Below are 23,993 nucleotides of genomic sequence, written 5' to 3' on the forward strand. Positions count from 1 at the left end.
CACACACACACACACAGACTGCTGAATCCTTACACACACAGAGAGACAGACTGCTGACCATACACACACACACACACACACAGACACACAGACTGCTGAGTCCACACACACACACAGACATACACAGACACAGACTGCTGAGTCCATACACACACACACACACACAGACTGCTGAGTCCATACACACACACACACACACACACACACAGACTGCTGAGTCCATGCACACACACACACACACACAGACTGCTGAGTCCATACACACACACACACACACACACACACACACAGACTGCTGAGTCCATACACACACAGACTGCTGAGTCCATACACACACACACACACACAGACTGCTGAGTCCATACACACAGACTGCTGAGTCCATACACACAGACTGCTGAGTCCATACACACAGACTGCTGAGTCCATATACACACACACACACAGACTGCTGAGTCCATACACACACACACACAGACTGCTGAGTCCATACACACACACACACACAGACTGCTGAGTCCATACACACACACACACAGACTGCTGAGTCCATACACACACACACACAGACTGCTGAGTCCATACACACACACACACACACTGCTGAGTCCATACACACACACACTGCTGAGTCCATACACACACACACACACACACACACAGACAGACTGCTGAGTCCACACACACACACTGCTGAGTACACACACACACACACACACACACTGCTGAGTCCATACACACACACACAGACTGCTGAGTCCATACACACATACACACAGCTGAGTCCATACAGCAGTGGCGGATCCAGAACCAAATCTTGGGAGGGGCACTGGTGGTGGGCTAGAGTGGGTTGAAAAGGGCTGCAGCGGAGGAATAGGGGACTCTTGTTTAGGGGATAGGAGGCTGTACACATATGCGGCCACACACAGTGATATGAAAACACAATAACACACTGGCACATACACACAGAGAAAAACATATACCTTCACACACATACACTGGCACACCCACAGATACAAACCTATACCTACACATTCACACACAGATACCTACATACACATACCTTCACAGATACAAGGCAATAGAATATACAGACAAAACTCCGGGTACTGAAGATATATTAATTGGAGTATAGAACACCTTAAAAGTGCAAACGTGCAACATTTCGGCCCTAGAGGGCCTTAATCATGTTTAAGTCCGTCTAGGGCTGAAAAGTAGCACTTTTATGTGGTGTTCTATCCTTCAATAAATACACCTTCAGTACCCGGAGTGTTGCCTGTATATTCTATTACCTTGTATTGTTGGGCGGATTAGCAGTGTCTTTCTAATGCAGAACACTCGCAGATACAGATACATACTGACACTCACAGATACACACACTGACACACTGACACTCACAGATACAGATACACACTGACACTCACACATACACACTGACACTGACACTCACAGATACACACACATACACACTGACACTGACACTCACAGATACACACTGACACTCACAGATACAGATACACACAGACACACACACATACACACTGACACTCACAGATACACACAGATGTACACATACCTAAACATACACACTGGCACACACACAATTTGCAGCTTCCATAATGTTAACAACCCACCCTGCCCCTTCCATACCTTTTGGTTGCAGGGAGGTGACTTTCTGGGGCTGGCTGATCCTGGTGGGAGTATGAAGCTGCAGAGCTCTCTTTCCTCCCTCCTCCTTCTCGCTCAGCTGCCTCTTCCTTCTCTCTCAGCTGCTGCCTCCTCCTTCTCGCTCAGCTGCTGCCTCCTCCTTCTCGCTCAGCTGCTGCCTCCTCCTTCTCGCTCAGCTGCTGCCTCCTCCTTCTCGCTCAGCTGCTGCCTCCTCCTTCTCGCTCAGCTGCTGCCTCCTCCTTCTCGCTCAGCTGCTGCCTCCTCCTTCTCGCTCAGCTGCTGCCTCCTCCTTCTCGCTCAGCTGCTGCCTCCTCCTTCTCTCTCAGCTGCTGCCTCCTCCTTCTCTCCCAGCTGCCGCCTCCTTCTCTCCCAGCTGCCTCCTCCTTCTCTCCCAGCTGCCTCCTCCTTCTCTCCCAGCTGCCTCCTCCTTCTCTCCCAGCTGCCTCCTCCTTCTCTCCCAGCTGCCTGCAGCCTGTGCCTGTGTGTTCTCAGCCCGCGCAGTCTGTAAGCTGGGAGAAAGTTACAGTCACTTCCTCCCAGCACTCCCTGCAACTTTAAAGGGGCCCGGTCTGCCAAAGGGCTGCAGCACCCGACCAAGCCCCTAATGAGGTAGGTCCACAGATGGCAGCTGCACTATTTTTTTGGGGGGAGGGGAGGGGCAAGTTGCCGGCATTTGGGGGGGCCCAAGGGGGGCACAGCATGATGTAGGGGGGCCATGGCCCCCCTCTTCCCCCCCCCCCCCCCCGGCGACGCCACTGGTCATGAAGGAAACTCATAAAGGAACAACATCATATAACTACCAACCAATCCCTTGCCTCCCCTCAACATGGAAGGCCTGTCAGGCATCATAGCCTCCAGGATTGATCGGGATATGAGTTAGTACAGAGGATTGGAAAAAAACACCACAGGATTAAAACACCAACTGCTGGTAGACCAAGCATTCATATGGGATTCTAAGAACAGACAGACCAATCTATGCACAGCCTGGATTGACTAAAAGAAAACCCATGACACAATTCCACACACATGGATACTGGAATGCTTGGCTCTAAACAAGGTCAGTAAGACACAAAAAAACATCATCAAGAGCATCGATGGGCAAGTGAGAAATAACTCTAGAAGCCAATTCCAGGACAATAACCTAAGTGAACATCAAATGTAGCATATTCCAGGACAATAACACAAGTGAACATAAAATGTGGCATATACCAAGGTGATGCACTATCCCCAAAGCTATTCTTCATGGGCATGGGCCATTTTAATCAGATCACCATTTAGAGTGGATACGGATACAGGTTCAAGAGTGAAGCTACCATCATCCACTTACTCAACATGGTCGACACCAAGCTGCATGCCAAGAGTGAGCGGGACATTACCTCAGTGATCCACCTAACTAGGATATACAGCAAGGACATCAGAATGTCATGCGGACTAGATAAGTGTAGGCGCATGATAGCAAACAGAAGGAAGATGATCAGAGCAGAATGAGTTCAAGTACAAGAAGGTCAAATAGGAGATGTAGAGAACATCTTCAAGTAACATGGGGTAGTGCAAACCCATGGCCTCCATGTGGAAGAGGCTAGGCGGTTAGCAACATCCAAGTACCTCCAGCGAGTCAGACATGCCCTGAAGTCCCATTTAAAGAACAAAATCCAAGCCATCAACACATTTCCTACCAGTCATCATGTACCCAGCTGGAATAATAACCTGGTCAAGGGATAGCTGGCCACCATGGATGTCAAGACCTGGAAACTACAAAATATGAAAGGAGGATTCCATCTGCAATCCAGCACCCAGCCGGAAGGGAGAAGGTCGGACTTGATGAGTGTCAAGAACACAGTCCTGGATGAAACACAGAGCATCCACAAGTACTTAATAAAGATGGCTCCCAAAGATGAACTGCTAATGGAATGCCTGGGACGACAATAGAGAGAGAATGCAAACATGAAGGAAGTTACATAGCAAGTCAAACCTCTCCAATGGCAGGTAATGGATGTGGCTCACATTATGAAATCCTACCAGTGGTTGGAAATTGTAAGACTGAAAGACAGCACTGAGACACTAATACTAGTAGCACAGAAACAGGCACTCAGGTTGATCAATAGAAGTGGGGGTCTACCACACCAGACAAGACCCAAGGTGCATACCAAATCATATAAAGATGTGGATCTCTACATAAAAGGGTTATCATCATATTCTATGATATTTTTTATCAGAATCTGAATATTCAAGTGTGGCGGACACCCCGATGGTAAGAGGGGTTTCACCGCTAGAGATGTTCTTTTGCCCCCAGTGTGAGTAGAGCTGCAATAATCCTAAAAGCGATAATCCCAAGCGTGGTGAAATAGCTGTTATAGCTGTTCCCTGCAAGCACAAGACGTGGCTCTGTGTTGAGGGTAAAACTGGAACTGTTTTAATGGGGACCACACATGGCCTTTTAAGTGAATCCCCATGGCAAGGGATTTACTGTAACATATTCCAGGAGCATTGCCCACTGGACCTGAGAGAAGACTACTGTAAAATACACAACTAATTACATTAACTCTCAGGTCTAGGACATACACAATAATTATACTTCAAAAACATAAATTTAATAACGGAGTACCCCCTCAATTCATATGTCCCTGTATAGCCTTAATCTGAGCGCCCAACATATCCCGAAAATGCTCAGATCCCATAAACACAGCCGAAACGCCACTGGGGTAAATTTTAGACTGATCGCACACGAGGTGCCGCCCATAAGAGTTCCACAAAATCAGGCTGAGTGGTCAGTCTCCTTCGGAGGTATGAAATACAATAAAGTACTGAACATAACCATTTGTGAATATGCCAAGATTGTGTCTCTTGTTTGAAAATTTGCACCCTCCTAATGCCTTTTTATTGCCACACCGTTTCCCAAACTTTGATGGAGGTGGAAGTTCTAGCGGTGTTCGCGCCGTTGAGTGTCCGATTTCAGTTCAGTACACTCGCCAAACAAACACTGCTGTCTATGTTTGCAGCTAAAGATGGCCGCCGCCACGTGTTCGCACATACGAACGACAGCAACCCAGCGGACCGCTTAGAACGTATGTGTTATTGCGGTTACTGAGGTGTTGGCAGAGGTTAACAGGGTCAACAAGTGGCACACTCTGCATTATGGGTGGTCTGTCATTCGGTGGTTTGTTCGGTATTCGAACAAGATAATGTTAAAATAAGAGGTGAAAGCAATTCACTGAACACACAGGAGAATGGGACAAAAGGCTTTATAATCCAGTCTGTCACATCAAGAGTATAATTGATATGTATGTATAAACAGGTTTTTGATGCAATAAGCAATCTGATTGCCATTATGGAATCACAAAGGTTTTTTTCCCTTTTCTTGGCATAATTGTATTTGTTTTTGTTTAGAAAAAACGCATATCAAGTGCAAGGCAGAAACTATATTACACCTGTTGCGTTGAAAAAGAGCTAAGTGGATAACCAGGGTGTAACAGATCCCCTATACTCCGACTGAGTATATCCGCTGCAGTTCTCCCAAATCCCAAGTGAAGCAGTGATTACGCTCTGAGCTACCCAAACATCAGCCTAGATTTGGTGAAGGGTACAACAGAAATAATTTATTCTGGCCAGATGGCCTGCTTTTCTATACATCAGAGATACAGTCAAACCCAGAACACTCCCACAACAAGCCCAGAACACTCCCACAACAAGCCCAGAACACTCCCACAACAAGCCCAGAACACTCCCACAACACAGCCAGAACACTCCCACAAACGCCAATGGATTTCTTAGTCAGGATGACTAAGCATAAAAACATAAAAATGCCCCAAAACATCATAAAAATATATAATAACTAGAGTTGAGTGGACACCTGGATGTTCGGGTCCCGCGAACTTTGAAAAAAAGTCCGGGTTCGGGATCGAACTTGATCCCAAACCCCATTGAAGTCAATGGGGACCCAAACTTTTGGGAACAAGAATGGCTCTAAAAAAGTCCTGGAAAGGTCTATAGGGCTGCAAAAGTAAAATGGGGGTAAGAGTAGGACAAGTGCCCTGCAAACAAATGTGGATAGGGAAATCGCGTAAAATAACATAAAATACATAAAATAAGCAGCCGCTTAGTAGATAGCTCCCTAATACCGTGGGAATTAGGGAGTTATCTACCAAAAGGCTGAAAGACCTAAATTGGTCTTTCAGACACATTTACTAATACTAAGTAAAGATGAATTAGTATTAGTAAATTCAGCCCCTACTCGGTATACCGTGAGTAGGGGCGTGCCTAGTAAACAGTGAGCAGCCAGTGACTGTAAAAAAAAAAAAAAAAAAAAAACCTATTGTCTCCACCCCTGTGTGACGGGTGGATGCCATAAATAAGAATGTGGAGGGGGGGACCTACTGTCCTCCCCCCCTGGCCCCCACCCCTGAGCGGTGGGTGGTGTCAATGTTAATACTCCCCAGCACGCAAACCAGAGAACAATAAAGGCAAGTACAGTCAGACGTATTACTGGGCCTTAGAGTGGCCGGACTTAATGTATATAAATAGGAGATAAGAATAGTCGGATGCGCCAAGGTCAGGGTTAGAGAGGTACGAACAAGTGATAAATGGAGCCAAGGATCAAGGGAGCCAGAAACGAGAATAACCAAATAACAAGCCGAAGTCAGAAACAAAAAAAAAAAAAGACAAGTAATCAGAACGCACTCTCGGGCTAATATAAATCACGCAGGGCAAGGAAGTGATGTCAGAAGGGGGCTTTAATAGGGCAAGGTGGAATCTGATAGGTTTAGACAGAAATGAGGCAGGATATAAATTGATAGTAGCAATAGGCTACTATCACTTTAAATGCACGAGTAACGTCTACCCCAGTCGGCACGTCCTCGGACGCTTTCCCAGACGCACCTGGAGGTGACTGGAGATCCGCACCGCCCGGCAGGAGATAATGGACGGCAGGACCGGGACGGCGCGGGACACGAGGTATGACAGAACACCCCCCTGAAGGAACGCGTCATAGTGGGGGCTCAGGAGGTGGGAATTTTTTTTTTTATTTTTTTTTAGCAGTGAGAGCCATAGGCTGCTCACTGTTTAATAGACATGCCCCTACTAGCTGGGTCAGATACTGCACTGGCCAATCACAGCCATGCCATTAGTAGGCATGGCTGTGATGGCTTCTAAGGACACACAAGTCAAACGCTTGTTGATTGGCTGCCCTGCAGCCTTTCAAAACTCATCATTAAATCGCCGAACACCGAACTCCAACCCGAACATACAGTGATATGTCCATGTTCTGGTCCGGGGTCCAAAGAACGTAATGTTCGGCTCAACTCTAATAATAACCCCACAAAGATTACATCCTTAAAAAGATCCCAGATCCATGCAGTGTAGGGGAAACACCACCGTGTCAAAGTACTGACCGGTCACACACATGGTGCTATACTTAAAAAAGTTCCAGGGTGTTTGGTGCTTTGGCTGGTCAACTTTTAGGAGCTTGTGTTACCGCAATACTGGGTGTCAGGTAGTGTTTGTTCCCCTTAGTCACAGGCACCTTCCCTCCAAAAAGCGCTCTCCTGGCGGATTTCAAAGTCGTAAAACAGTTCCATAACATTTGCGGCTAAGTTCCGCTGAGGTGACCAGGAACCCACAAATTCCTCATAACGAATTTAGTTCTAGAACGATTGTGGCTAATTATCACTGAGGACAATTTGAGGGTTTCTTCATGCCAACGGCCGCCATAATATTGCACAAGTGAGATAAATGTTCGGTTCCATTGGAACCAGGGCCGCCCAGGGAAAGCTGCTAATGGAGGCTGTGGAGATTTACCTCCCAAACAGGGTCTTTGTATGTTGCTCATAGTACTTGGGCAGGAGGCTAGCTAGCAGGCTCCTCCAGGAGTTTGTGACAAATGTCCAGGGTAAGGAATGTTTGTCACACAGGGCATAACCCTGAAATACAAATATAGAAAAGAAATAAGAGCAGGGTTTAGAAAAAGACTGGTACCAGGACTCACAATGTTACCACTATAGATGTTGAGGTCCTATGTGTAACAAAAATTGAAAGAAAGAAAACTTTATTAAATGGCAATGACGTATAGTAGTGCCACAAAAGTAAAAAAAAAAAAAAAAAAAAAAAAAGAAAACACTTAATTGTGATAGTGTCACACAGACTGAAAAACAAAAAGTGTTTAAAAAGGGAACCAATAACTTCCAAAGCTGTACCTAAGGTAGTGAAACACTAGATGTAGTATTTAGTAGATTGGAGGTAGATTATATCATGGCATATTTGTAACCAAAAAGTTATTCAAAAACAATATAGCCAGGTTGAACAGTATCACTTAGTAGTATCCACCTCCTCCTTACTGCTTCATGGCATTCCCCCTCAACATCTACTTAAAACAATGTAGCCAGGTTGAACAGTATCACTCATTAGTATCTGTTTCCTTATTAATTCTAGGCTATTTTCAGTATACAGTAGCTATAAATAAGTTATGAGATAGCACTTAACCAGTTGTAAACCAGATTATAAATCCATAAGTACTATTCACCATGACAAAAAGCTTCCTAGAGATACAATCTAGTGTGATATAGAATGAATACTGGGGGTAAAGATATACCAGACAGTATAGTATCATAGTGAGACTGCATGCGTATCTACTATATAGCTGCCACAGAGATAGACAGTAGACCAGGAGGGGAATAGGGAGTAATAATATATAGCGTGGGAAAATGCACAGTACACAATTTTGTTTTTTTTTTGTCTTCTTTTGGATCAATAGCATGAAAGAATGGGTTGCAAATAGAGATGTCCTGAATAGTTCGCTGGCGAATAGTTCCTGGCGAACATAGCTTGTTCGCGTTCGCCACGGCGGGCGAACATATGCGATGCTCGGTCCGCCCCCTATTCGTCATCATTGAGTAAACTTTGACCCTGTACCTCACAGTCAGCAGACACATTCCAGCCAATCAGCAGCAGACCCTCCCTCCCAGACCCTCCCACCTCCTGGACAGCATCCATTTTAGATTCATTCAGAAGCTGCATTCTTAGTGAGGGACAGTGTAGCTGCTGCTGATTTAATAGGGAAATCGATAGCTAGGCTAGTGTATTCAGTGCCCACTAAAGTCCTGAAGGACTCATCTGATCTCTGCTGTAAGGACAGCACCCCAAAAAAGCCCTTTTTAGGGCTAGAACATCAGTCTGCTTTTTTTTTCTTCTGTGTAATCTAATTGCAGTTGCCTGCCTGCCAGCATGTGTGTCAGGCTCACAGCGTATACTGTGCCCACTTGCCCAGTGCCACCACTCATATCTGGTGTCACAATAGCTTGCATTTAAAAAACAAACAAACACTTTTTTGACTGTAATATAATAGCAGTCAGTTTCTTTCACACGTGTGCGTTTCAGGGCCTGCCAGGGCACAGTGTCACACCAGTGCAACTCATATCTGGTGTAACAGTAGTGTACATTTAAAAAAAAAATACAATTTTGACTGTAATAGATTGAATAGCAGTTAGTTGTCTGCAAGCGTGTGTGTCAGGCCTACAGCGTCTACTCTGCCAACTTCTGCCAGTTCACAGTGCCACTCATATCTGTTGTCACAGTAGCTTGCACGCATAGTACCACTAATCGAAAAAAAAATGACAGGCAGAGGCAGGCCACCCCGCAGGGGCCGTCGTGGTTGTGGTACTGTGATTCCCTTTGGCCCTAGAAAAATGCCCAGTGTTCAGAGGCCACGTACCCTGAACTCGAAAAGTTCTGGTGACATAATTGACTGGCTAACACAGGACACCCAATCTTCTACAGCTTCCGCTCGGAACCTTGACGCACCATCTTCCTCCAGCTTAGCTTCGGGCACCTCTCAAGTTACCACTCGCCCGCCTGCCGCCACCACCGACACTAGCACCACAGCCGCTTCACTTGATCTGTCAGAGGAGTTATTTGGAAGAAATGAGTTATGCGCAACCATTATTGCCAGAGGATGTAGATAACAGGGATATGTCTCAGCCAGGCAGCATTACACACATGGACGTACGGTGTGATGATAATGATCTTGTACCCGCTGCTGCTTCCTTTGCTGAGTTGTCAGATACAAGTGAAGCGGTTGATGATGACGATGCGTCCGTGGATGTCACGTGGGTGCCCGCTAGAAGAGAAGAAGAACAGGGGGAAAGTTCAGATGGGGAGACAGAGGAGGAGGAGACGAGTTGGAAGCAGGAGGAGGTCATCGCAAGGAGCTAGTGGCACAGTCAGACAGCATGCATCGGCACCTGGGGTCAGCCTCAGCGAGACAGCACGCCACTCAACGCATGCTGTTGCCACCACCAGAATGCCGTCATTGCAGAGCTCAGCAGTGTGGCATTTTTTTGTGTGTCTGCCTCTGAAAACAGCGATGCCATATGCAACCTGTGCCAAAAGAAACTGAGTCGTGGGAAGTCCAACACCCACCTAGGTACAACTGCTTTGCAAAGGCACATGATCACACATCACAAACACCTATGGGATCAACACATGAGTACAAGCAGCACACAAACTCAAACCCGCCATCCTCCTCCTGGTCCAGCATCTTCATCCACGTCAACCACTGCTGTCCTCCTTGCCCCCTCTCAACCATCCGCCATTCCGTCTCTCGCCTTGAGCAGTTCCTGCTCATCTGCCTACAGTCAGGTGTCTGTCAAGGACATGTTTGAGCGTAAGAAGCCAATGTCACAAAGTCACCCCCTTGCCCGGCATCTGACAGCTGGCTGAACTCTTAGCCCGCCACCAGAAACAGCCTTATCAGCATCGCTTGCTGGACCTGCGGCAACGCTGGAAGAGGATTGTGAGGAAGAGGAGGAATGTGGCTTTGAGGAGGAGGAGGAAGACCAACCACAACAGGCATCCCAGGCTGCTCGTTGTCACCTATCTGGTACCCGTGGTGTTGTACGTGGCTAGGGGGAAGAGCATACCTTCAGTGAGATCACTGAGGACGAGGAACGGGACATGAGTAGCTCGGCATCCAACCTTGTGCAAATGGGGTCTTTCATGCTGTCGTGCCTGTTGAGGGACCCTCGTATAAAAAGGCTGAAGGAGAACGACCTGTACTGGGTGTCCACGCTACTAGACCCCCGGTATAAGCAGAAAGTGCCTGAAATGTTACCAAATTACAGCAAGTCGGAAATAAATTAAAAAGTATGCTTTACACAGCGTATAAGGGTGATGTCATAGCACAACGGGAATCTTACAGGGGAAGAGGTGAAAGTAATCCTCCTCCTCCCACGACCATGCCGGCAAGGACAGGACGCTTTACAGACATGTTGATGGAGGACATGCGGAGCTTTTTAAGTCCTACGCATCGCCACAGCCCTTCGGGGTCCACCCTCTGAGAACGACTCGACCGACAGGTAGCAGACTACCTCGCCTTAACTGCAGATATCGACACTCTGAGGAGCGATGAACCCCTTGACTACTGGGTGTGCAGGCTTGACCTGTGGCCTGAGCTATCCCAATTTGCGATAGATCTTCTGGTCTGCCCCACTTCAAGTGTCCTGTCAGAAAGGACCTTCAGTGCAGCAGGAGGTATGGTCACTGAGAAGAGAAGTCGTCTAGGTCAAAAAAGTCTAGATTACCTCACCTTTATTAAGATGAATGAGGGATGGATCCCGAAGGGACTGACAGTTGGCGATACATTCGACTAAAAAAGGCCTGATGAGGGAGACGTAACAGGGATTAAACTGATAAGGATAGTACTACTTAACACACCACTCCTATCTGGTGGCACATTAGATTGCACGCTCAGTGCCCCAAATTTGAAGTAGGAGGACCGACCAAGCATCTTTTTCCATCTCCCGGTTCCTAAAATCGATGCCATATACACATCCCCTGATAGGGGACGTAACAGGGATTAAACTGATAGGAATAGTACTACTTAACACACCTTATAATAACACAGAGAGAGGAGTCTGAAGAAGAGGAGTCAGAGGAGGAAGGTGTCTTTGAGGAGGTGGAAGACCAAACACAGCAGGGGTCCCAGGGGGCTTGTTGTCACCTTTCGGGGACCCTTGGTGTTGTACGTGGCTGGGTGGAGGAAGAGACCTTCAATGACATCAGTGAGGACAAGGAACGGGACATGGCTAGCTTGGTATCCAACCTTGTGCAAACGGGGAGTTTGTGGTTGTGCAAATGGACTGTTTGCGGTTGTTTGCGGTGCGTTAAACGGGGAGTTTGGTCTGTCACTGAAGCGGGCGTAACCCTTACACTACCTGATCGATACAACATCATACCTGATGTTTTAAAGCATGTTATTCCAAACAATTTAGGAATGTTAGGTGATTTATGCCCTTTATGGATTAAAACCAGACTCTGCATCAACTATGTAATTTTCCATGGGAGTTTTGCCATGGATCCCCCTCTGGCATGCCACAGTCCAGGTGTTAGTCCACTTGAAACAACTTTTCCATCACTATTGTGGCCAGAAAGAGTCCCTGTGGGTTTTAAAATTCGCCTGCCTATTGAAGTCTATGGCGTTTCGCCCGGTTCGCAAACATTTGCGGAAATTCGCGTGCGCCGTTCGCGAACGGAAAGTTTTATGTTCCCGACATCTCTAGTTGCAAATGTTGAATTTGAGGGACTTTAACCTAGATTACTATGTAACCATGTTTCCAATAGGAAGTAGTGCCACTACCACACTGCAGCACAAACATGATAAATACATTTTTTATATTTATGTTACTGCTGTAATTTTTTTGTTATTTATTGTCAAATGTGACTGAGAAATCCAATGAATTATTGTAAATCAAATCCACCCAAAGGAAAAATGATGAACGTGGTGAATGAATTATAAATCTGAACTCAATATGAGTTGGTTAGTGAATGCATCTAGCTTTGCTATAGTCTTACCTTGTCATTGTAATAGTAAGACAAAGTTTGTCCATCCACTTTTACCCAACGCTTCTGAAACATCGATGTTCTGAAAAAAATTGAATGTACCGGTAAGTTAAATTAGCATTAAAAATAAAACTGGTGTGCTTTTTTCTTTGATCTTCGGATCATCTTTATTTTTTCACTAAGAAATATCTGCTAATATCTGCTAATAAATATAGGTCTCATATATTTGAATTTTCACCAGAAAATAATTTGTCGATTTCTGCATTACTATGTACTAGCACTGAAAACATTAATTGAGCATTTAGAAGTCTCAGATCATTTTGACTCAACAGAATATTATTGCACAAGTGAGATCAGATCTGGGAATTAGCTGTAGCATGACCATCAAAGCTCATCACAAGAAAAATTGGCTCGCTTCAGTGGAAGCATATCATGTTCAGTTGAAAGCTGACATCTAAAACTTGCTTCTATAAAAGTTGTACACTACTACGTACGTCTCTATAGGTATAATTATTGGATTTTTTTTACAGTAGCTGCCATATGGTGATTCACAATGCAGAATTGAATATCCCATGCAAGTTAGCTAGAGGCAGAGATCTACATGTATAGTTGTCAGTGTTAAAAAGTGGGGAGCCCCTATTGAGCTGGTTAAAAACAAAAGCTAAAGAATAACGCAAGAATTAAGTGTACATAATTGTATATATGGTTATTATAAATAATTCTATATTCGGATAGAATTTTTTTGTATAATTCAATTTGGCCAAACCAAATGTGTTTCACCGTGCACAAGTCTATTGTAGAGAAATTACACAGTCAAACTACTGAGTGAATAGAAGAATATTGTAGCTTTAGAAGAATAAATGTAGCTTTAGAGAGCTACAGTTGGAAAATTAAAAATTGTATCTGCAAATATTATTAATTATCTATACTTTTTTTGCACAAATATTATTTATTGACATTACTTTATATGTTTAACTTAAAATGTAGAGAACATTATCAGTGGGTTCTCTTACCTATGGGGGGATAGTTTTTCTAACCATCCTGCTTTATTTATTAAGGGTCCATAGAAGCAGGCGTAGGGTGAAATTGAGAAATCTTCCTTTTCTGTTGTGTCTATTTCATAGCTGCTAATATTTTCACTTTGAACGCTTGTTGTTGATAGTGATAGGCTCTTCAGGTTGTCAGTCACATCCAATCTCAGCCCCCTGGTGCAGTCTTCCATTGTAGAATACAACGACTCCTCTCCAGATTGATCTGATTTCATAGACATATTATCTGAAGACTCTGATGAGTTTAAAGGGCTGTTTATGAAATACAACATTTTTGTCACTATATTTATTCAACTACACTGAAAAGCACATACAGTATATTGTGTGATGAAAGGTATCTTAGTTTAAATACTCTATGCTAAACAAAGGCGGTGAGTGGCAAATGTCTGTACTGTGTAATACCCTGGAATACTTGCTGGGGTTGGGAGAGTATGTCTCTTTTTAGGGAGCATAGAGAACTCAGCTCAAGTTGTGGGTCTCCACAAGTACAACTTGGACATAAGTGATACACTGATATCAGACAGAAAAGGCTGAAAGCTCTAGATGTATCATTGAGACTGAGTTTTGTAGCGCTGTCTTACAGTTGCAGAGAGTTTTATAAATAGCTGTCGTTCTAAGCCACTCTCAGAGAGTGAGAGACGAGATCTATGAAAAGTAGTGATTGGGTCTTGGATTGACCCTATATGGAGTTAGTTTAAACACAAATCATCTTTTCTAAGTGGCTTTCCAGTTTGTCATCTATTTTTTAAAAGCCAGTCTGTGAAACGTATATGGTTAATTTAATGTCTTTTTTAATCATGAATTTTAAGTATTGCCTGTGTTACCAATGCTTCAAAATGAATAGAGAAATTGAATTTGAAATTAGTACATGAAATACTAATCAGTAAGATTTTCTTTGACAGTGATTATATTTTTACAGCACAAATTACAATAACTACTATCATAATATTAATATTATAATTGTATGCCAAGCAGTACAACATCAACAGTTGTGTATAGCAATTAAAACAACACACAATGTCCTGTAAATAGCTTTATTGATGTTTGCCAGAGAGAAATTTCCATACCAAAAAAATAAAAAAAAGCCTCCAATTTATCCCTTTGTTTTAATGAAATAATTTTTTATTATATACAGACTGTTTTCAAGCTTGGCAAAGTGTATGTTAGGTTTTGTTGTGGGATCACGGTCAACACACACCTATTTCTGGATGCCTATTCAAGCAGTAGTGTTGCCTCCAGCAGAAAATACAACCATTAAGTATCCTGTGTAGTTTGAAACCATCCTCTCACTTCTAGGACCACAGTTAAAAGTTTCTCTTTAAACAGCTTGGGAAAACATTTGACACACTGCCATAGTTCCTCAGGCACTCAACATTAGCTGAAAACACTTTCTTCTTTCAAACAGTGAAATATGTGAAACTTAAGCATCTTCTCCTTGTTTGTTATTGATGTGATTATGTATATATCTGTGTAATGTGTACTGTGTGTAATTGCATGTCTCAAATACAATTTACACATACAATCACATGTATATATTACACAAACACGCACACAATATGTAGATGCACAGTACAGTGCACAGGAGACATTGCTAGGTGAGGACTTCATGAGTTGAAAAAAGAAAGGAAGACTAGCCTTACAAATTGAGAGGATACAATAATTGTGGGGGGTAACCCCAGGTGAGAAACTAATAGAACAAAGAAGAACAGTGTACCTCAAAGGGAACTAGAAAGCAGATAGTATACTATGTACAGTATATTCCTAATGGGATGCCAGTAGTACCTTTCACATAGAAATTCAAAAACAAATATATTTTATTAACAAGAAAAACAATACTATTGTTTAAGTGCTCAAAGTACACACGTGATAGAACTACAAGTATATGTAAAGTGGAGACAATAAAGGATCATGAATTGTTATATTAGCCCATAATTGATGCCAAAAAGGTACTGTCCACCAATACTTGCAGAGGGATAGTGTGTGTACGGGAGAATCTAAAGGCAGCTTACACGTCTGTATACCGTATAATCCTACATCGGGCATAGTGGTTGTGAGTGCTTAATTCAGCATAATATCAGAGTGGTAATAAATATCTAATATGATGTAAAATCTATTGCTAGTAATCAAATACACCAGTTAACCCCTAAGTTGCTGCTGGGGAACTAAACTCCAACCACTCAGCTGTAAAGTCCGAGGTCTTGAATATGTCAGTAACCATATATAAATCACTGGACTAAGCTGTAGACTATATATATATATATATATATATATATATATATATATATATATATATATATATATATATATATATATATATATATATATATGTTAGGTTTGGTAGGATGGTGGCTAGTCCAATGGAGTAGACTGTTTGTTGCTGTGCTTTTTCTAAATAGTTCTGTTTCTACCCTACCATCCTTCAATATTGTTATGTTTAAGTCACCAAACTTAAGTCAGGAATCCCATATGAGCAATATTTGAGAGCCAGACGAAACTGCTCTAATGATGAGGCCTTTTTGGGTGAAGCAAAACAACTAACAACTATGTTTAAACAAAAATGGTATCGAAACAGGATCCTAAAAAAGGCATTTCAACGAGCACTGGCCCAAAGCAGAAGTGATAGTTTGAGAGCAACGAGACCCAAGGAGGAACAAAAACTAATCAGATGTGTGGGCACCTATGACCAATATTGGGACCCAGTGTTAAAATCATGTCCCATAATTGGCCAATCTTACAACATGATACGGATCTACAGGACAACATCTGAAAGATTCCTAATATCACAGCACATAGATCTAAGAATCTAAGGGACCATCTAGTAAACAGCCACATTGAACCATGATGGCTAACGCAATGGCTAACGCAGACATCAGGGATATATCAATGTGGACACTGCAAGGCCTGCAAATTCATTAAACCCACAAAATCAGTGGTGAATACAAGAACCCAAAAGGAACACAAGATTAGAGAGTTTATCAATTGTGGCTCTGTACGAGTGGTCTACCTGATAACATGTAGTTGCAGGATTCAGTACATTGGCAAAACATATCAACAGCTTAGAAAAAGCTCAATTACGAATATAATGTGTCAACTTCAATTTCCAACCATGTTAGAAATTATCATAATGGAGATCCCACACACCTGACCTTTCAGGCACTAGAAAGACTCACTATGAACTCTAGGAAAGGCAACTTTAATAAAATTCTCCCAATGAAGGAATCAAGATGGATCAAGTTCAAAACATTAACTCCAGACGGCCTCAATGAGGAATTTAATTTTACATCTTTCATCCATAAGTGCATTGTAACATTCCTGGTCCTGTACAGTTGACATATATGAGACTATCATGAACAGTCCTCCATTGCTGTATTATACAGCAATTCCATTAATAGGAGCATAAGTAATTTATCTCCACTTGATAACCTTCAATACTATAAATCTCTAACTGTACTTCAGCCATACATTCATTTCTCTAACTCCCAAATACCTCTAGGTCACTATAGCTGCCATTTGATACTTGCACAAGACTATTTAGTAATACAATAACATTTTCTCTTTACTTTTCTGTTACTTATTCTTTAGACACTTACTATCCCTTTACATACAATATAATACAAAGAGATACTTTCTATCTAGTGATCTTTTCAATGATTAAAACATTTAAAAAACATCTGGCCATTTAATTGGGATACATTTATTTGTAGTAGTCCATACATTCTGACAAGATATATAAGTACTCCTTCTGAAAGATACTTCACTATGACTCACCGGTCTCCTTTTGTTCTAACATAAATATAATCCCAATACAACAGTATACATTTGGGATTAGGCATTGCATCAGTATCTAATACATTTTATACAGTAAAACTCTCCCATGACTTTCCTGAATGGGTTAAATTTGACATCCTCTGGGAGGAGGTGTAACATGACCTAGCATGTAACATGAGCTGTGGACAAATTAGATGGTTCCACCCAATCAGATCTCACCCCTTCCCCTTTTTAAATTTACCACTCAGTACCGGCCGGTTCCCCTCTGATGAGCCGTGTCAAGCGAAACACGTGCGCCAGGGGCTTTGGTTATGCTGTCTGTGTTAGACAGCAAACTGATCATTTTTTTAAGGCTATTTTTTTACTTCCCTCTCCTATATTGCAGCTTAGTCCAGTGATTGATATAAGCTTACTGACATATTCAAGACCTCAGACTTTACAGCTGAGTGGTTCGAGTTTAGTTCCCCAGCAGCAACGTAGGGGTTAACTGGTGTATTCGATTACTAGCAATAGATTTTACATTATATTAGATATTTAATACCACTCGGATATTATGCTGAATTAAGCTCTCACAACCACTACGCCCGATATAGGATTATACAGTATACAGACATGTAAGCTACCTTTAGATGCTCCCATACACACACTATCCCTCCGCAAGCATTGGTGGACAGTACCTTTTTCTGCATCAATTATGGGCCAATATAACATGGTCCTTTATTCTGTCCACTTTACATATAATTGCAGTTCTACCACGTGTGTACTCTCAGCATTTCGAGCACTTTTTAAACAATTGTATTGCCTTTCTTGTTAATAACATTTATTTGTTTTTGAATTTCTATGTTACTGAGTCTAGTGAGGGTACTACTGGCATACCATTAGGAATATACTGTACATATTATACTATTTGCTTTCTAGTTCCCTTTCAGGTACACTGTTGTTCTTTGTTTTATTAGCTTCATGAGTTGAAGATCCAGCTTGTGAAGCACCTCTTCTGTATTGCCCTGCATGTTAAAATATATGTATATTGTATGTATATTTTTTTAGCAATTGATACCTTCAGGGCTCATATTTAAGTTTTTCTAAGTATAAAGTGAAACATTCAATGTTATTGGGGGTCTGTTGAGAAATTGGTGAGAAATACAAGAGTGGTAAAATGTATAGAAATGTGTGGGAGAGGAAAGGTATGTTGAGTTGAGGAAGCGTGTGTCTTCATGTTTCTATGTACAAGAATCTATTTGCGTTTGTCTTTATAAGTGTATATGGTATTTGTGCATGCGTGTGTTTATATCTTTAAATGGATACCTATTGGCTGACACATGTAACTACAGGCAGGATCCCCCTGCAGATTGCGGTGGGGGGCATGCCTGGCCACGCATGGAACTCCCCCTGTGGCCAATTACCGCAATCTGCAGGAGGTGATCACAGTGACAGCCAGTCACTGTGATCACTAATCCTGTGTGTCAGCCAGTGATGTGAAATCACTGGCTGCCAATGTCTCTGCCCCTCTCCTCTCCTCCCCTCTTAACCCCTTAGGTTAAAAATAAAATATACTTAGATTATATATATATATTGTGACCGAAAGCAAGGAATTGTGCTGGAGGGAATCTATATACCTCCCCAGATTTTGCAAGGATCCTACTTTGTGTAATTAGCCCCATGTGTTATGTTATAATGAATGTTGCACTTTAAATATGTGTATATTTGGGCCCTGGGGTGGAGTACTTGGAGAGTAGGGTGGGCCAGTGCTCCACTCCACATTTTGGAAGTTGCTTGTAACCTACAGGTGAGAAGTCCAGTTCCAGAGTTTGAATCCTAATTTAACTCACCTGAAAAGGATTGTCAATTACTAGTGCTATTAAGTACTCCCCTGCCAAAGAAGGAGGGAGATTGTGTTTGGTTTCTGTGAGTGGAAACAGAGAGCTGAAAACCTGAAACAGTAAGGTTGTTTATGTTGGGAAATGGACAAGCCATCCAACCCAGTTAGCTGATTATTTTGTTTAGTTAGTGCTCAGAAGAGCAAGGCTTTTGTTTTGTATATTTTTGTTACCTTTATACCTTACTGTGCATTTATTTTGGAGCCACAATAAAAGAGCAAGTCCTTTTACCTCATCCAGCGTGTGAAGTGTCTCTAAAGCCTGAAAAGACTGTGTGTAACACCCCAATCCCAGGACAAGGTACCAAGGAAAAGGAGTACTTTTGTCACTATATATATATATATATATATATATATATATATATATATATATATATATATATATATATATATATATATATACACACACATATATATATATACACATATACACATATATATATACATATACATATACATACACACACACATTTACACATACACTGTCTAAGTGTATTTTAATATTAATATATTTATAATTATACATATATTAATCTCAAAATACATGTAGAATGATATTGTTTATATATATATATATATATATATATATATATAATATTATAATTATATATATATTTATATATAATAAAAAATAAAATATGTTAAAAAATAAAAATAAAAAAAAAGAAATAATTAAAATATATATTGATATGTGTGTACCGTATATACTCTAGTATAAGACGAGTTTTTCAGCACATTTTTTGTGCTGAAAAACACTCACTCGTCTTATACTCGAGTCAGTTGTCTGTATTATGGCAATTTTCATTGCCATAATACAGACAAGGACCGGGGGCTGTCAGGAAGCTGTAACTTACCTTCACCGCAGCTCCTGTCAGCTCCCTTCTCTCTCCTCCATCCGTGCAGCTCCCAGGTCAGCTTCCTCTGCAACTCTCGCGAGAGCCGCGGGGTCAGAGCATTGCCACGGGTTACCGTGGCAACGCTCCGCGCGGCCGCGAGAGTTGCAGAGGAAGCTGACCTGGGAGCTGCACGGACGGAGGAGAGAGAAGGGAGCTGACAGGAGCTGCGGTGAAGGTAAGTTACAGCTTCCTGACAGCCCCCCTCCTACAGCCCATCCACTGGACCATCAGGGAGTGAGAGCCCCCCTCCCTGGCCAGCTAACAAGCAGGGAGGGGGGACGAAAAAATAAATACAAAAATAATAATAAATAAAAAAGTAATAATAATAAAAAATAACAACATTAAAAAAAATATATAATTAAATAATAATAATTAATAAAATGCCCACCCCCACCAATGCTCTGCATTCATACACACACTCATACACACACTGCACTGCATTCATTATATACACACACTGCATTCATACACACACTGCATACACACTGTACTCATACATACACACTGTACTCATACATACACACTGTACTCATACATACACACTGCACTCATACACACACTGCACTCATACACACACTGCACTCATACACACACTGCACTCATACACACACTGCACTCATACACACACTGCACTCATACACACACTGCACTCCATTCATAATATACACACTGCACTCATATACACACACTGCGCTCATATACACACACTGCACTCCATTCATTATATACACACTGCATTCATACACACACTGCATTCATTATATACACACTCATACACACACTGCACTGCATTCATTATACACACACTGCACTCCATTCATTATACACACACTGCACTCCATTCATTATATACACACTGCATTCACACTGCGTACACACACAGCATTCATATACACACTGCATTCATACACACACACACACTGCATTCATTATATACACACACACTGTAAATAAATATTCAGTTAATATAACTTTTTTAGGATCTAATTTTATTTAGAAATGTACCAGTAGCTGCTGCATTTTCCACCCTAGTCTTATACTCGAGTCAATAAGTTTTCCCAGTTTTTTGGGGTAAAATTAGGGGCCTCGGCTTATATTCGGGTCGGCTTATACTCGAGTATATACAGTAATTTCGTTCTAACTGTATTTTGAGATATATATATATATATATATATATATATATATATATCTCAAAATACACGTAGAATGAAATAATATATATATCTATATACATAAGTATATATGTATATATCACTATATGTATACCTATATATAAATAAAAATAATTTTGTAAAATTATATACATATATATATACATACACACACATACACACAACATTTTTTGCATTTTTCACACACAAACGGCACTTACACTGGCGATATTATTGCTGTAATACTTTTTACTCTTTTTTAGTAGCCACTTAGTCACAAACACTGGCCAAAATTGGCTTTCAAATTAGTTTTTTGCATTTTTCACACACAAATAAATATTAACGTTAACTTTGGCTAGTGTTTGTGACCAAGTGGCTACTAAAAAAGACTGGACATACCACATTTGCAATACCTTGGGTTGTCTACTGTTGCAAATGGTATGCCATCATGGGGGTAATTCTCATTCCTGGGCTACCATACAGTCTCAAAGGCAACGTAACCAATCTGGCGAATTTTAATGTGAAAAAACTGAAAAGTGTAACATGCTATATTTGACCCTGTAACTTCCCAAAACACCATAAAACCTGTACATAGGGGGTACTGTTTTTACACGTGAGACATCGCTGAATACAAATATGTGTATTTTATTACAGTAAAAGCAAACAGTATTTTGACATTCACAGTTAAAATGTCATGTAGAACTAAGAAAAGTTTTTAAAATCTTATTTTCTCCCATATTTTTTTTTTTAATCATATTTAATAATGTTCCATGCCTAAATATTTGATGTTAAATAAAAGCCCTGTTCCCCTGAATAAAATTATATATAATAAGGAGGGGTGCATTTAATAGGAAAGAGGTGAATTACAGTTGGACAGACATATAGCGCAAATGCCAGGTTTTGTTTACGTTTTGTTTTGATCACAACTTGTACATTTGGCTGCGTCCTTAAGGGGTTAAGTGAAGCCCAGTATGCAAGTAAAAATACTTTTGATTGTATTTGTTATTATACCTGATAGCTCTTTCAGATACCTCTTCATTTACTTCAGCATTGTTTGCAAACATAACATTTTCTGCCGAAGTATCCTATTAATATAAACAGAACACAGAAATACATAATATTCCAATTATTCATCTAAAACACATACTTAGACAAAGAAATAGGGACATAACATTTGTTTGTCAAATAACATGTCATTAGTTCCATTTTGGTGGAATCAAGCAATTTAAGCAAAACAAAAGAATAATTTAAACCATTCAGCTTGAAAATAAGGCTGCACTACAATTTAACCAGTTAAATTATCTCCTCTTAGAACTACTGATCGTTTGGTGATGAAATTCAAGTAAAGGAAGTTATGTTGCACAGAAGAAATTAGTTGAAAAAAAGAATTGTGTGTATTGAGCAGAGAAGGGCAAAAAATGTCCAGTCGTGGCATATTTGATACATTGACAAAATACGTAGAGTGATGTATAAAGATAACTTTTTTTGCTAGGTCCTACAAGTAGAGGAATCAGCAGAAATAGTGTTTCCTTTATACAGTGGCTGTCAGAACCTCAAGGGAGGCTTCATACATTATAGTGGTACAATATGAGGGTTGTAACTGGGAGTGAATCAGACACAGAGGACATACACTCAGGCAGAGAAGCAGAGGCAAGATAGGGTTCATTATCTGGGAACAGGGTCTTGGTAGGAAGGGAAAGAGGCGGAGCTACAATGTTGTAGGGATGGAGGGAGGCAGAGTTATAATGTTGTGGACCCAGAGGGATCTGTATTTCTGTATGATGAGAGAGTGGGTTGTGGTGGAGTTCAGGTGCTGTGGAGGACCGCCCATAGGGAACTCATTTTTTGAAACAGAATTTGTCACAGCAATATGCCAAACTCTGTCCTGCTGCAGAATGAGAAAAGGATGATTAGTAATGATGTCATTGCCCTGTGCATGAGCTACAGTTGGGCACAATGGCCAATCATATGAGTCAGTTTGATGTAGAATCTGAATAAAGGAGCAACAAAATGAGATGTAATTATGGGTCAGAGAAAGGTTTGGAGCAGTTTTTTACAATATGTTTAATATACTTGGTTTAGATAGAAGATTTCCTAGTATGTTTTAAACACAAGACAAGAATTCATTTTCTGTTAAAAAAAAATGTTAGTCCAATTTGCAATGTTATTACGTTTTTGTCAAATATATATCCATACATGCAATATTATTACAGCAGTGCCATGGCAATAAGTGCAAGGAGATGGTATGTGATACATAAATCATGAATGTACTGAAAAGATAATGTAACCATTATCTGTTCTACATTACTAGCACATTTAGAATGGCATTGATATCATCTCCTGCTAACACTGGCATGGACATGAGACCAAACAAACAAAATGTGAATCAAATGCCTATGCCTATGAGGGCAGGGGGAGAGGAGGAGGGGAGACATGGTAATCAAAAGCTAGTATACAGTGTATTAAAGTGTTAGGCTCGTTAGATATTTAAAGGAACACTATAGGGTCAGGAACACAAACGTGATTGATGATCTCAGCCAATCACAATGCTTTGCCATAGTCAATTCTGATGATCTCAGCCAAGAAGGCAAGGCAAGGCCAAATACCGCCCTGGTTAATCAACATCCCCTCAAAAATAGCCACATGCATGCCACAAGTGCCCACATACATGGTATTTGTCTGTGAAGCCACTATGGCGGAGTGCATCTGATCACTTTGATTTGCTGACTGGGTGCCTAGAGCAGCCACCAGCACAGTT

The 23,993-nt window shown here is 41.4% G+C and overlaps 1 protein-coding gene across 1 annotated transcript in view; it reads right to left on the reverse strand.

Moving 5' to 3' along the window:
* The window catches only part of ARAP2 (ArfGAP with RhoGAP domain, ankyrin repeat and PH domain 2), a 348,358-nt gene that overhangs the window by 283,240 nt on the left and 41,125 nt on the right, over positions 1-23,993 (reverse strand). Inside the window, exons 4-6 of the mRNA XM_063457861.1 lie at positions 22,247-22,320; positions 13,509-13,796; positions 12,508-12,577 (exon numbers count right to left, since the gene is read on the reverse strand). Of these exons, the coding sequence (XP_063313931.1) occupies positions 12,508-12,577; positions 13,509-13,796; positions 22,247-22,320 (432 nt within the window). The remainder of the gene's footprint in view (positions 1-12,507; positions 12,578-13,508; positions 13,797-22,246; positions 22,321-23,993) is intronic.

The sequence above is a fragment of the Pelobates fuscus genome, chromosome 6, assembly GCF_036172605.1.
Source record: "Pelobates fuscus isolate aPelFus1 chromosome 6, aPelFus1.pri, whole genome shotgun sequence".
Taxonomy (NCBI): Eukaryota; Metazoa; Chordata; class Amphibia; order Anura; family Pelobatidae; genus Pelobates; species Pelobates fuscus.